General features: G+C 44.4%; 1 protein-coding gene across 4 annotated transcripts in view; it reads left to right on the forward strand.

Annotated features, from left to right (window-relative positions):
* The window catches only part of RALGPS1 (Ral GEF with PH domain and SH3 binding motif 1), an 85,175-nt gene extending 78,097 nt beyond the window's left edge, over positions 1 to 7,078 (forward strand). For all 4 annotated transcript variants that reach the window (XM_032232462.1, XM_032232463.1, XM_032232465.1 and 1 more), the window contains 2 exons: positions 1,478 to 1,569; positions 3,205 to 7,078. In XM_032232462.1, coding sequence (XP_032088353.1) covers positions 1,478 to 1,569; positions 3,205 to 3,234 — 122 coding nt within the window. In that variant the 3' untranslated portion in view covers positions 3,235 to 7,078. The remainder of the gene's footprint in view (positions 1 to 1,477; positions 1,570 to 3,204) is intronic.
* The last annotated feature ends 8,406 nt before the right edge of the window (positions 7,079 to 15,484 follow it).

Below are 15,484 nucleotides of genomic sequence, written 5' to 3' on the forward strand. Positions count from 1 at the left end.
ATGGGAAAAGTTTGGTGGTCCGCAGAAAAATGATTTGCATTTTTTATATTACACTAAATCCGGGGTCCTCAAACTATGACCCCTGGGATGGATACGTGCCATGAACGCGTGTGTGGCTGCAGAAATTCCGACTTGGGGTCTGCTTCGGCCTCCTGGTGGGGGGCTTTGGGCGAAGGCTGGAAGGAAGAGCCGCTGGGGGCGAAGAGCCGGAGGGTCTCGTTCCAGTAGGACTGCATCATGGCCTGGAACTGGCTGCCAATCTCAGCCCGCTGAGCCTCCAGGCGTCGGCACTTGGCCTTGCACTCCCACAGGTCTTCCCTCTGCTTGGAAAGCCTATGCTCCTAGTCCTCAGTGAGGTGCTTCTGCTGAGCCGCCTCCTCGGTCAGATCCAATTTGAGCTGTTTTGCCAACTCTTTCTCCTGGGGGCTGCTTAGCTCCAGCAATTGCCTCCTGTTGGGACCCTAAGGAGCCCGGGCGGGCAGGGGAGGAGTGGCTGGGAGAGGAGGGGAAGAGTAGAGGCCGGGGAGGCGCCCCTCAACTTGAGTGACATCGAGCTGGCCACACCCACCCAGTCACATGACTACCTTGATGTGCCCACCCAGCCGTTCATTAGGCAGATCGTATTAGTGGTCCGCGGGATTTAACATTATGAATTTGGTGATCCCTGAGTTCCGAAAGGTTGGGGAACTCCTGCTTTAGAGAATGAAGTTGCGCTGAGCAACAAATAAGACCATAGTTTTTTTTTATAATCCTAGAAGTTCAGCTGTTGAATCAAAGCTTTTGTAAATTTTTCACAAGGCTTTCGCCTCAATTAAAAGAGGAATCGAACATTCGTAACTCAGGATTCAACTAGCAGGGTCCTTGTTCCTCTCTGAGCGTGCTGGGCAATTGACGAAGGCCTGGGGGTGACATGATAGCAATCTTCTAGTATTTGAGGGGCTGCCACAAAGAGGAGGGGGCCAACTTGTTTCCCAAAGCCCCAGAAGGCAGGACAAGAAACAGTGGATGGAAACTCATTAGAGAGAGGAGCAACCGAGAACTAACGAGGGGGTTATTAAGGGTGAGATCAATTAACCAGGGGAACAGAAGTTGCCTTTGGAAGTTGTGGATGCTTCATCACTGGAGACTTTTAAAGCTGGATAGCCATTGGTCTGAAATGGTGCTTGGGGGCTGGACTAGAAGACCTCATAGCTCCCTTCTAACTCTGTTATTCTGTTAACGCAGGTGCTTGTTCCCTTTCTTTTACTATTCAGTTGATCGTGGTATTTGCCTGGAATGGAATAGGGTCTCCTACTTGAGCAGGGGGTTGGACTAGAAGGCCTCCAAGGCCCCTTCTAGCTCTGTTAGGATTGATTGATCATGTTAATCGTAAAGGATGGGGGTGTTTTTTAACTTCAAGATGCCGTTCTTTAGTGCTGTTGTTGCTGATAAATCACAAAGACCTTTTTTTAAATTCTTTTTTTAAAAAACTCTGCAGGCAATGTTTACAAGTTCCAGACCGGCTCCAGATTTCACGCAATATTATGGCACAAACATTTGGATGATGCCTGCAGAAGCAACAGGCCTCAGGTATCCTATGTTCTATTTGATTTTAATTTGTAAGCACGAAACAGTGGAGAGATGTTTTGCTAACTGGATTAACGCGTCTACAAAACTTCCTGATAAATTTGCTTATCCAGATTCATTTGTTCCCATTTCCCAATCTCTAACCCAAAAGCACCGAGAAAAATGAGAAGGAGAAGCAAAATCATTGTGGTGTCTCTTAGATGTAGGTGAAGTCCAGGAGATATATGGAGTAAATTTTGGATTCTTCATCTTGTTCAATCCAGAAATGACATAGTATTGAATTGGAGTCTTACCTGCTTAATTTAAGCACTGAGTAGGACAAACTTTTGTGATTGGTTCATCTCATGGGTAACTTGAGGTGGACCAGTCACAAATGATGGTCCTGGTCTCCATCAGTGGTTGCACTGGCAGGGCAGTTGAGTAGATAAGACTGGATGCATAGTGCTAAGCAGCTCCAAACGTTTGTAATCCAAAAGATTGTAATCCAAAAGATTGTAATCCAAAGGTTTACAAACATGTTTTGGGGTTAAGCTATTTCTCTTTTTTAATTCTACTCTCTTTTTAATTTAAAGGATGGTAAAAGCTGTAATAAATAGATTTGATTTTCTTGCCTTGCCTTGGACTTTGAGTTGACTTCTACTTGACTTGACTTTTTACTTCACCTTGACTTGACTTTGACGTTGACGACTTCTTGACTTTTACTTGGCTTGACATAACTTGACTTTTTCTTGATTTCCTCTTGACTTGACTTTTACTTGACTTTCATTTGGGTTGACATGACTCTGACTTGGGTTCTACTTGACTTCTTGACTTATCCTGACCTACTTGACTTGAATTTTACTTCTTGACTTAATTTTTACTTGACTTCTTCTTGACTTGACTTTTACTTGACTTCTACTTGGGTTGACTTGACTTTTATTTGACTTATACTTGACTTCTTGACTTTTACTTGACTTGACTTTTACTTGACTTTGAATTGGGTTGACTTGACTTTTACTTGGCTTTGAGTTGGGTTGACTTGACTTTGACTTGACATATACTTGACTTTCACTTGGCTTTCACTTGGCTTTGAGTTGGGTTGACTTGACTTCTTGACTTGACGTGACTTCTTCTTGATTTGACTTTGACTTCATTTGACTTGACTTCTAGTTAATTTGACTTTGACTTGATTTTTACTTGACTTCTTCTTGATTTGACCTTGACTTGATTTATACTTGACTTCTTGACTTTATTTCCAATTGACTCAACTTGACTTTGACTTCACTTATACTTGACTTCTTCTTGATTTGACTTTTGCTTGATGACTTGACTTTTACTTCACTTGACTTGACTTTTACTTGAGGTTTACTTCACTTGACTTCTGTTTGACTTCACCTGACTTTTACTTGACCTATTTGGCTTCTATTTGACTTGACTTTTACTTGGGTTGACTTGACTTTGACTTGGTGACTTGACTTTTTACTTGACTTAAACTTGACATGACTTCTGTTTGACTTGACTTTGACTGGACTGGACTTGACTTACTTGATGACTTGACCTTTACTTGACTTGAAGAGGTTTCTTGCGAGGGTCTTCCACCCATAAACCATTTACCCAGAACTTTTCATTAACTGCGGTATTTTTTCCTTGCTGTTCCAGGTACCTGCAAACCTTATGTCATTTGAGTAACCTGCTCCAGTGTGCGGTATAACGTCCAGTGCCAAACTGCAAGATGGGAAGATGGGTTTCCATTGAAGCAAGGAGGAAAGACTTCGGAGGAAACCAGCTATCTCCCGCAGCGACTTCAGCACTTTTCTACATAACTTGAAAGTAATTATGATACAGCTTCTAGAAACAGAAACATGAATGTTACCCTTCGGACAGGATCTGACTCACTGCACTGATGAGAAAGAGGAATTGGACTGTTTGGAGATGCATCCTGACCCATCACAGGATCCTTGGGTCCTTAACTCTAGCTGTGGAGGTCCCGACAGCTGTGGATTTCTGTCCTGCCACACAAACTTTTATCTGTCACATCTCTGCAGACATTTTTCTTTCTTTCTTTTTTTAAACTGCTCTTTTTACGATCAAGCTGCTTTATGTGACTCGAGAACTTTTAGCCCATGTTGGGTTTATACAGTTATTTCTAATGCACAAAAACAACAAACATTTGACAGTGTTAACTTGATGCAGAGTGTCAATTAGAATAGAACGTTGTGAAACAACCTTTTTATAACCTTAAGTGCACTGAGCCTCCTCCGCCCTGCGGCAGCCTCAGATTTTTGTATCAAACTTAAGGGACGCGACCGACGTCCCGACCGAAGCTATTTGGGAAATGTTGTATTTTGGCACTAGATAAAATATATATATATATATCACCTGTAATTTTTCTGTTTGTAACTCATAATTAATTGTGCTGTATTTTGTGGTGGTTGTTTTTTGTTTTTTGTTTTAATTAACTGGAAGTACCCCTAGCAACGAAGGGACTGCTGAAATGCGTTCAGGTTTTAAGGCTCCTTGTCGGTGACTTTATCCCAAAGGAAAGGCTTGCCTTAAATTGTGGGGCTTAGGGGCTCAGTGGGGGTGCTATTCATCCAAAATGACCCGCAGGGTGAGCTTCTCCGACATCCCCCAGGGCTGGTTTTAGAACGATCCTGGGAAGCATTTGTTGCTGTTAATGTGGACTCTCCTTTCCCCTATTCCTCCTACAAGAGAGAAGGTTTTCAACCAAACGCAAGTCCCATCTACTCAGCCAGAAGGTCAGTGTGATCTTAAGCAAGGTAGAACAGCTAATTTCATGATTTCCCCAACCACGCCTTCCAGCAGAGAAGCCATGAGCTGCTTCGCGGCATCATGGGGGCAGCCAATGAACCCAGCTTCTCAATACAGATGTGGGGGCAGCCAATGGACCCAGCTTCTCAATACAGATGTGGGGGGCGCCAGTGGTCATTTGGGATGAACAGCACTCTTGGCTTGAAAGAGAGCCGTGCTCTCAAGAGCAATCCGACTACTGATGTGATGTATCTCTGGTTCTCTTCCAAGCTTGTATTTACTTTTAAGTACGTGCTAAACGTCTCCACCGTTAATGATTGTAATGCATTTTTTTTAAGTGTCACGCCACCGTATTGTCTATCTCTTGTTCCTAAGAGCGGAAGGAAGGTAGAGAAATTCTTGGATTTGGACAGGAAGTGAGAGAACACGTTTCCGCCCCCAGCCCTCCCCTGCCCTGCCCCCAAATCCTTGTTTTTTTCTCGTGGCGAAATTGTTGGAAACCATTTCCAACAAAATGGCGGGTTACCAGTTAGGTAGTTCCTGCAGGTCGGGTTTCCTAGTTGATCATCCCGACGTAGCATCCATTGGGATTCTGAATGTCTATGGCACAGAATGATGATTCCGGAGGACGCTTCCCCTTCTCTGGATTTTCTATCAGGTGGCTTAATCGCGCCTCTGTTAGCGGAGGACGCGCCATTCACCTGGAGCCTTTGAAAAAGGGCCTTCTCTTACCAGCTGCATAATGACAGTTTAACATCTGGCTTCCAGCCCGATTAAGCCAGCTAGGAAATCAGTTTGCATTTAGCGAATTTGAGCTCAAGTTTGCATCAATCCGCTTTTTTTTTACAACTGTGCTAAATTTCTCCCTTTATTTTTTAAAAAATTTTTGTAAATGAGCTACTGCAACGCCTTCCGAGAAGCAGACAAGCAAACAGAAATTTTTCTCGGTTGGGAAAAAACCGATTTGCAGCGAAAGGGAATCGTGAATTATTATTTTATTTCATAACTGTCAGGTCTGTTAGCAAGCTGTTCGAAGGGTGATGCAACAGCATTCAAATGCAATTTAGCATTTGGTCAAAAGAAAAAAAGATATTGGTACGAGGACGAAACCTGTTGCTTAGAGAGAAAAATACAGACAGCGGACTTCTTTTTTTAAAAAAAAAGAAAAAAAAATCAGGTTTTTAATTGCCCAGAATGAATTCCTATTGACACCGAGGATTGGACTAGTGCAATAATTAACCCCATTCATAAACTTTCTGTCTTGGTCTGAACTTGGTGATGAGCAAATTAATGAAAGTTAAATGACTAATGGCAGTGCCCTATTTTAGTGCAAGAAAGGAGATGGTTTTCAATGCAATCTTTTGGAAAGGAGTTCCCAAAGTTTGCATTTCCTGCAGTTCCTGCGTTCGTCCCCGAAAGGCAGAGCAAATGTATGAAATTGCACGCGTGTTGAATTTCAGTCCTTCTGACTTCCAGAAAGAAAGTTCAGGATTTGATTGTCAAATGCTTTTCAGAACGAATGAACAAAAATTGATTATTGGTTTTACTGGGTAAGAAAGAAGAAGCGGGGCAAAAGAAAAAAACCACTGTAAAAAATTCCCCCGCTCCCCTCACATGTCTTAAAGAGGAAGGAAGTCTCCCTTCTTGCTAATCTCAATCATTTTAGTTCGTTCCCTTCTTGTGAAGTGTTATCAGGACCGGAAATCACGAAGTGGTTTTTTTTATGACAATGGGAAACATGCTGGTTTTGATGTGCTCAGATTTTGCCTCTCCGTTGCAACGAAGAGAGACTTGCAGGCATTTGCAAAGAGAATGGCAAAACTTTGAAAGCACCTCTGCTTTTGGAATGTTTTTTCACTAAAATTTCTTTTTAAAATAATAATAATAATAATTTTTTTTAAAAGAGCCAGTGTTACAAAGGAAGGCTTGCTATGGGTTTTGACTTCGGTAGCACACTATATAAGTAAGCACTGTTAGCCCACAGCCCGGAGGGGAGGGGGAGGGAATGTACAGTAATGATGAAGGGACACAGTGCTTCATTTAGCAATACAGGCTGCAGGGTGGTTTGAAAAAGGTGAAATAAATGAGTAATAAAACAGTGTATTCTTCTTCTTAGCATAATCCGCGTTTAAATGGTAATTGTCCTATGAAAAGCATGAGGAATCTATTTAGCTGCTTTTTTTAACAAATGTTTTTGTTTATTTAATTGTGCATCTTTGACTGTGAATTAAACAGGTGCATATCGGTACGATTTTAAAAACCGGGTCTCCCCCAGAGAAGGTGCCACCGCGCCCTCATCCGGAGACACCCTTCCCCCCCCCCCCCATCTCTGTCCAACGACAGGTAGGGCCAAAGCTTGGCCAGTGAAGTTTCCCATTTTGGAAACGCATGAAAAGAGTACGTTCACACACACACACACACACACACACACACACACGTACGTCTCCGTGAAGCTTCTTCAACCGGAGACGTAAGTTCCTTGCCGCCCGGAGAAGCAAAACAGGGCGTGGCGAAGATGAAGGAATGGAGATGGGCGCACGTGTGAACGTGTCCGTGCTCCGAAGAAGGTTAATTTTTTTTTCCTGCCTTTTGAACTTTGACCTACCCTGTCCGGCGCAGGACGAGTTGCTCTGTGGGACCGACCGCCGTTTAGCTATTTTTGGGGAAGGTGGTTTCCCACCCGTCTGTTGAATTTCCACGCCGGCAATTCATGTAGCACTGTTATCGAGGCCATGTTTTGTTACTCCTAATTTACTAGCCGGTGTAAACCTAGTGCCAAAATGCATGGACTGGTTTTCCTTTCTTTTCTTCTTTTTGTCCAATTCGCACTCGATGGAGCCAGAAAAAAATAAGAGTCCGGTTTTCAGACATTTTGGCCTTTACAGTGTCAATCCATTTCTAGATTTCGGTTTCATTTCCCCTCGGTGAGGCCCGTTGCACTATTTTAATTTTAGCTGATTTTTTTCCCCTCACCCCACGTCCCTTTTAGCCATATTTCCAGCGATCCACTGCACGGCATTTTAATTGTGAAGGCCATTCCCCCCCCCCCCTTCCAACGCCTTGTGAATTGAGTCTTTCCCAGATAAACTACGGATGTTTTCACCCTCCTTCTGTGGAAGTTTTACTTTTGGGGTTTTTTTTTTTTTCCTTCTGGCAAAAGTATTTTGTTACCTCAGTCTTTGATCGGGTTGCTGTATTTTTCAGCTTGTTACATTGATAATAACTGTTTCACTAAATAAAGCAAAAACTTTAATGTAAAAAAAAAAGGCTCGTTTTTCTTCTTCTTCTTTGTTCTGATCTGGGAAGATAAAGAGAATTGTTGATCAATGATAAAACTAGACAGTAAAGCCTGTCCTACAACATTCCCAGTGGCTGTCCGGTGGTCCAGAACGCCCAGTCCCGTTTTTAAACCCCTTCTGGCACAGGGCCAAGTCCCATCTAAGGCAGCTTTGTTCCTAGCAGACATTTAATAGTGATTTCCCATTTAACTTGTCTTGGGGCCCAGGTGTCAGTGTTCAAAATATCATCCAAAATTAAATCCGAGTCCAAGGCAGAACTTTCCTCAAACTTCCAATTTATTAAGAGAGACATGTTGGCATGTCTGTGGAAAACCCGAATCTGAAAACTTCCTGGAGTTTCCACCCAGTTGAAAGTTCATGATCCTGCCCCCACCCACCCAACAGGCCCATCCCATGGTCGAATCTTCCATTGCCACGCTGGCATCTCCACCCATCCACTTCCGGTCAGGTGCAGAGGTGCAGCTACAAAGGATGACCTTGGCTTTCTAGAAAGGAATGTTGGTATGGCTACATAACTTCTAACTCCGTACAATCCCCCCTCCCATTCTCCCACTTTAGAAAATGCATAGTAAAATAATAGAAAGTGTGGCAGGCCAAAGATACTAAAAGGAATGTGACTTGTAGCAATAGCAACAGCAGTTCGACTTATATACCGCTTCATAGGGCTTTCAGCCCTCTCTAAGCGGTTTACAGAGTCAGCATATCGCCCCCACAGTCTGGGTCCTCATTTTACCCACCTCGGAAGGATGGAAGGCTGAGTCAACCTTGAGCCGGTGAGATTTGAACCGCCGAACTGCAGTTAGCAGTCAGCTGAAGTGGCCTGCAGTGCTGCACTCTAACCACTGCGCCACCTCGGTTCCAGGTAGACCAGGTAGCCCTGCTTGTGCCAGCACTCCTGCCTGCCCTCCATCCTTCCCACGGGCTGTCTGGTGGTCCAGAACCCCCAGTCCTATTTCTAAAAAACCCTCCTGGTACAGGGCCAGGTCCCATCAAGGGCAACTGGGAGACTCTCTCCGTGATTCTGCCTTCTCCCAAGAATTCCTGTGTCCCGAGCCACATACCCATATCTTCCAACACCTAACAAAACACAGCGAGACAAACACAGGCATGCAAACACATGCTCACACACATGCCAGGCACCAGCAAAAAGGGGAAGCAAAAGAAAACCAGCCTATATGCCTCCCCTTCATCCAACCTAACAGGGATAGTTCCCTCCCACCAGCTAGCTACAGCGAAGAGAGAAAAACCAGTAATCACAGAGGCATTTAAAGTCCTGTTTCCTTAGCTCAGAGCCCAGGTAAAGTCATATTTTGCTCCTGTGCCGCTTAAGACAGGATGAGGAAAGGACTTCAGAAGCAGAAGAGGGAGCTGACTCACCTCTTCCTGTTGTGTGATAGAGGCTGAAAGAGATGCACGCCGAGCAGCAGAGGCATAGAAGATGAAAAGGCTGCCGATCCTTGGAGCGATGTGAGTAGGTGAGTTTTGCCAGCTAGCTGCGAAGCAGGGGTGGTGGGGCTGGAAGCGGAGATGGGGGGGGGGTGTTTCCAAGGATGGCTGAGGGATCCGGAGAAGAACTTCCCAAGGTGTCTTCCAACTCTGCTACGAAATTGTTGTGGCTGGCTCTTCCACTGCCTTAAGTGGAACAACTTGCCTCCAGAAGTTGTGAATGCTCCAACACCGGAAGATGCTGGACAGCCATTTGTCTGAAGTGGTGTAAGGTTTCCTGCCTAGGCAGGGGGCTGGACTAGAAGACCCCCAAAGTCCCTTCCAACTCTCTTATTCCATTCTAAACTTAAAGAGAGGTTGGTGGCAGGAAGAGACTCAGCTGAAAGTAGCATGCTTTGCTGATTGCCTATCGTAGTTAAAAGTTCTGTCTGTTGGGAGATGCCTTAAATACAACTTGAGAACAGAGATCTAACCAGAGCTGTTAAAACTAATTAAGGTGCCACCCGATCTAGAATTAAGGAGTAATTTCCAGACAGTGAGAACAATTAATCAGGATGTTGCCTCCAGAAGTTGTAGGCGCGCCATCATTGGAGGTTTTCAAGAAGAGACTGGCCAGCCATGTGTCTGAAAATAGAGTTTCCTGCTTGAGCTGGGGGTTGGACTAGAAGACCTCCAAGGACCCTTCCCACTCTTTGTTATTCTGAGATTGAGAGACCTTTCTGGTGCCTTTCCACACACATCTGCTGCTTGAGCAGGGGGCTGGACTAGAAGACCTCCAAAGTCCCTTCTAGCTCTATTCTATTCCTCAGCTAAAGATTGGTGAGATGTCCAAGTTTTAAAGACAATAAATAAATAACAAGTTGTGGGGGAAGAGAGCATTTAACTGCCCCTACCTTCTAAATTCCAGGAGCAGAGAGTTAATTGGTTAACAATGGATGAGCTAATCCGTAACCCATTCGCCACTTTCTCTCTCTCTTCCCTTCAGCAATTAAAGAGGTAGAAGGGAGTGTAGAGAAATAAAAAGAAGAAACAGGGGGCAATCAAAGCAACTCCTTCGCCACCCTTAAGCCATATGGATAATTAATAAAACATTTCTCATTTTAGACTGAAGCAGGTTGGGGGACAGAAGATCAAATCCGTCCCGAGGTTCAAATAATTTAATAGTGAGTGATTGCTTGGGGGCGGGAGAGGTGGCAACGTTAGTTCAACTAGGGTAAGATTGGAGGGGTAGCAGGTTGCAGGTAGCCATTTCCCTGCGTCTTCAATCAATCAGAATAGAAGGGACCTTGGAGGTCTTCTAGTCCAACCCACCCTCCCTGCTCCGGCAGATCCTATGCCTGTGATGGAGAACCTGTGGCAGAAGTGCCCGCTGCTCTTTTGGGTTCCAGCTGGTCGTCAACCACAAGGGAGCCCGGAAGACCAGGCGCTTATGTGCGCGCTGGAAAGCGGAAGCTCAGCTCTCCACCTCTCTGGGCACGCCAGCCGTCAACGTTCCTCTTCTGATTTATGGAGCTCCCTGCGTACACCTGCCCGCTCCCATTTCACCACTCGGTGCCGAAAAGGTTCCCCAACACTGTCCTATACCAGGGGTCGGCAACCTTAGACACTCGAAGAGCCATAAAGGTCCTAACCAGAACACCTCTGTTCAATTATGGAGATGACCAGAAGTTCGGTTCTCCCATCATAGAGTTTCCTCCTAGTGCAGCATCCTTTTTCCTCTACCTGTCCTAACCAAAAGCCCTATCAATTGTGGAGCCGCAGCAGAGGGATGAAAGAGCCACATGCGGCTCCAGAGCCGCCCAATTGCTGATCCCTGCCTTATACCATTTCAGACAGGTGGCTTCTTAAGAACCTCCAGGGATGGAGCACCCACAGCTTCTGGTGGCATGCAGTTCCAGTGGTTCATTGTCCTTCCTCCCTGTTAGGAAGTTTCTCCTTCATTCCAAGTTGCTTCTCTCCTTGATTTAGTTTCCATCCTTTGTTTCTTTTCCTGCCTTCTGGCGCTTTGGAGAATTGACCCCCTCCCCTCTTCTTTGGGGCAGCCCCTCGGAATCCTGCTATCATGTCTGTCCATCTGTCTGTCTGTCTCCCCCCCCCAGTCCTTCTTTACTCTAGACTGGCCATATGTTAAACGGCTTTAAAAAAAATCGAAGATGGTGCACTGTCTTCTCTTTTAGCAAACGTGCTCTCGCAAAATCAGGCAATGGGCATGTTCAGGCTTGGTTTTAGAACTGTTTGAGAAGATTCCTCTTTGAGCTGGCAACAGCAGCCTTTTTTTAAAAAAAAAAACGTGATCTCAGCACTTCCAAACTTGGGCTCCTCTGGGCATATTTGATTGTATCTCCCATGTTCCATCGTAAGCATGTCAGGGCAAGGATGACAGGGAGGGAGACGCAGCTTGGGGAAAAATGGCTGCTGTAGCTGGGTGGGTTTGCAGACAGAGAGAAAAGGGAGCCTGGGAAATTTCCTTGACAGGGCAAACTGTAACACAAAATTTCAATTTTTCTTTACAAATTACGAGCAACTCTCAACTTTTTTTTAGCTGTACTAGAAAAGCTTCTCTACAATGTATGTCTGTCATTTGGCGATCTCCTTTTATATATAATTGATGGGTTAGTAGGTGTGTGGATCATAGTTGTATAATTTATAGCAGGGAAGTATCCATTCACTAAATCAAATTCATATAAACGCAGAAGTGCTGTCCAAATTGTCTTAATCTGAATAAATGCAAAATTCTCTCTAACAATTCATCCATGGAACAGCTTGCCACCAGAATCTCCAACACTGGTGGTTTTTAAGAAGAGATTGGCCAACCATTTTGTTTAAAACGGTACAGGTTTTCCTGCTTGAGCAGGGGGTTGGATAGATGACCTCCAAGGACCCTTCCAATTCTGTTATTCTGCTATCCTATAACCCCAGATCAATTCATCCGTGGAACGGCTTGCCTCCAGAAATTGGGGATGCCTCCATCACTGGAGTTTTTAAAGAAGAGATTGGACAACTATTTGCCTGGAACAGTGGTGGGTTTCAAAAAATGTTCGAACCTACTCTGTGGGTGTGGCCTCCTTTGTGGGAGTGGCTTGCCGGCCAGGTGACCTGGTGGGAGTGGCTTGCCGGCCAGGCATTCTTTCTTTCTTTCTTTCTTTCTCTCTCTCTCTCTCTCCTTCCTTTCGTCTCTATCCCTTTTTCCTTTTTTTCTTTCATCTCTCTCACTTTTTCTTTTTCTTTTCTTTCTTTTTTCTGTACTTCTTTCTTCCTTTCTTTCTCTTTCTCTTTCTCTTTCTCTTTCTGTGTGTGTGTGTGTGTGTGTCAGTGGTGGGTTTCAAAAAAATTTGGAACCTCTTCTGTAGGTGTGGCCTGCTTTCTGGTGGAACCTCTTCTAACCAGTTCGGTAGATTTGACGAACCGGTTCTACCGAAGTGGTGCGAACTGGTAGGAACCCACCTCTGGCCTGGAATGGTAGAGGCTTTCTTACTTGAGCAGGACTAGGAGACCTCCGAGGTCACTTCCAACCTCTTTGCTATTCTGTTCTACCTCTCGCTTTGAAATTGGGTGGACGAATGCGGAGAAATCTCACCCAGCAATCAAAGCTGCATTGTTCTCTTGGCAATGTGGAAGCCGTTTTTCTGGTCTGCTCAGCAGATCTATTTTTACAAGTGCTTCATGCATCCTAACAAAAAGGTGACAGATTCCAGAGGCCAGAGGTGGAAACCTGCTGAGCAGAAATAGTCCCGACCAAGAGCAGTGGTGTATTCTACTCGCTTCTCTGCCTGGGTACGGGGCTGCCTGGGGCCGGGAATGATTTTACAGCGTATAGAGAAACAATGCAAATAAGTACACAAGGGCCCGCCTGGCACACAATGGAATCGCATTTAAGGCAACGGTTTAAAGCTGTGCCCATAAGAGCCATGGAGAAAGAGAAATGTCAACCAGGAAAGGAATAGCAGTAGACTTATATACCGCTTCATAGGCCTTTCAGGCCTCTCTAAGCGGTTTACAGAGAGTCAGCATATTGCCCCCAACAATCTGGGTCCTCATTTTACCCACCTCGGAAGGATGGAAGGCTGAGTCAACCCTGAGCCGGTGAGATTTGAACCGCTGACCTGCTGATCTAGCAGTAGCCTGCAGTGCTGCATTTAACCACTGCGCCACCTTGGCTCTTAGGGAAGAGGAAAATAACGCGCAGCAGGGAAAGAGCTGGTTTTAACGCTTGGCTGGTTCTTGTTGGTGTCGCTGCGTTTTGGACACAATCGAGCACCGGTTGCGTTGGATAACGTGAGCGGCGGTTACAAGGCATCATTGTTTAGAGTACTGGATGTAAGGAACAGAGAAAAAGTAAGGGAATGTATTTTGGGACAATATCTTAATCTAATGAAAAGAAGGAGAGGGGTGTCAGAATAGCAGCGTGCCAATATTTGAGAGGTTGCCACAAAGAAGAGGGAGCCAAACTATTCTCCAAAGCACCTGAGGGCAGAACAAGCAGCAATGAGTGGAAACTCATCAAGGAGAGAAGCAACTTAGAACTGAAGAGAAATTCCCTGACAGTTAGAACAATTAACCAGTGGAACTCCTTGCCTCCAGAAGTTGTGAATGCTCCAACACTGGAAGTTTTAAGTAAGATGCTGGATAACCATTTGTCTGAAGTGGTGTAGGGTTTCCTGCCTGAGCAGGGGGTTGGACTAGAAGACCTCCGAGGTTAGGAACATAATCTAAAGGTTGGGTTGGCAATATATAAATCATGCAACAATGTTGTAGTTGTTTCTTTAAATTATACTGTAAAATGTGATTGGTGGCTGTTTTCCTCAATCGGCCATACAAGGGAGCCAGAACGACTGTTAGCTCTCTGTTTTGTTAGATGTTGGGCTGATCTAATCTGAGTGTTTTGGAAGCTGGCTGTTAGAAAGTGCCGTGAGCTATTGTAAGTTTTGCAACTGCTAGCAAACTTTGAGTACCAGACTGTTTGTATGTTTATGGACTATGTTATTTGGATTATCCCTTAACGGAAAGACTTTGATGACTGACTGACTTATCCGTGTATGACTTGGGCTGTTTGATGGACTCTGATACCTCTATTTCCACGAAAGTAAAAGCCTATTGAAACTGCAGTGTCTCTGTATGCTGGTTTGTGTGTTCTCCAACACAACTCTCACAACGCTTTGCTGAACATACTCGCTCTCCCAACGGGGAGCTTACCTAACACCTTCCAAATGGTCCCAAACCCAACCAATTGATAGCATATGCTGACAGTAAAAGCTGATTCCAGGAACAGGGAAATTTCTTCATCCATTGACTTGCTTCAAATGGTATAGGGCAGGACTCGGTGACCTTAAAAACTGACAGAGCCATTTGGATCCGCTTCCCATGGAAAAGAAAAGATCGGGAGCCACAAAACCTACCCGGGGGTCGAAAAGCTCAATAATTCACATGCCAGTGGGTTTTTCACGTTGGCAGTTGTGATGCATATTTTGAGCTCCAGAGAGCTGCAGAAGAGAGATGAAAGAGCCACATGCAGCTCAGAGCGTTCCCTGCCCCAGCAGTGGGTCAAGGTCCTTTCCAATTCGGTTATTCTGTTAAAGTATAACTCCATATCAATTAAGCCCTGGAACGGCTTGCCTCTCAAAATTGTGGGCACAACACTGGTAGTTTTTAAGAAGAGATTAGACAACCATTTATCTGGAATGGTGTAGGGTCTCCTGCTTAAGCGGTGGGTTGGACTAGAAGACCTCTAAGGTCCCTGCCAACTGTTGTTCTTTTTTTAAAAATAGTATTTACTGAATTTTCCAACGTTTAAAAGACCAAACACAAAACACAAATGTATACTTATAACATCAATATCTTTCGGAACAATCCTATTTACAAAAAATTCTATCTCTATATCACTATCCTAAGCTATATCCTTATTTAAACACACTCTATATATTATACCTTCACCATTTATACCTTAAGTTTTGCGTTTACTCTCAAGCCAGGAATACCATCTATTCTAAATTTGATAATACTCGGCTTCTTCCCTCTCCATTTCCATAGACTATCCATTTCTGAACGTTCGTAGATTTTCCTTCTTATAATTGGGTCTGTTTGTTTCCAGTTCTGTGCTAAAACTATTCTACTTGCAGTTAATATATGTAATGTAATGTTATTCTGTTAAGTAACTGAAAAATTAGAGAAGCTTGGGATCAAATACACAGATTAGAGATAGATGAACTATCCTTAGAAATTCTCACAGACATTTACAGATTGGTTCCCGCTGGGACAAATATCCTGCAGAAAACTCTTGTTTGTATAGTCCTAGAGGCCTTGGGGCAAATCAGTTTTGGCTCCTTTGCAAAAGCCAAAATTCAATGTGGAAACATCAGAGGGCATCCTAGCAACGAGCGTGACGCTGGAAGGAAAGGTGGGTGGTTCACCTCAGTTAAGGAACT

The sequence above is a fragment of the Thamnophis elegans genome, chromosome 16 (genome assembly GCF_009769535.1).
Source record: "Thamnophis elegans isolate rThaEle1 chromosome 16, rThaEle1.pri, whole genome shotgun sequence".
NCBI classification, from domain to species: domain Eukaryota; kingdom Metazoa; phylum Chordata; class Lepidosauria; order Squamata; family Colubridae; genus Thamnophis; species Thamnophis elegans.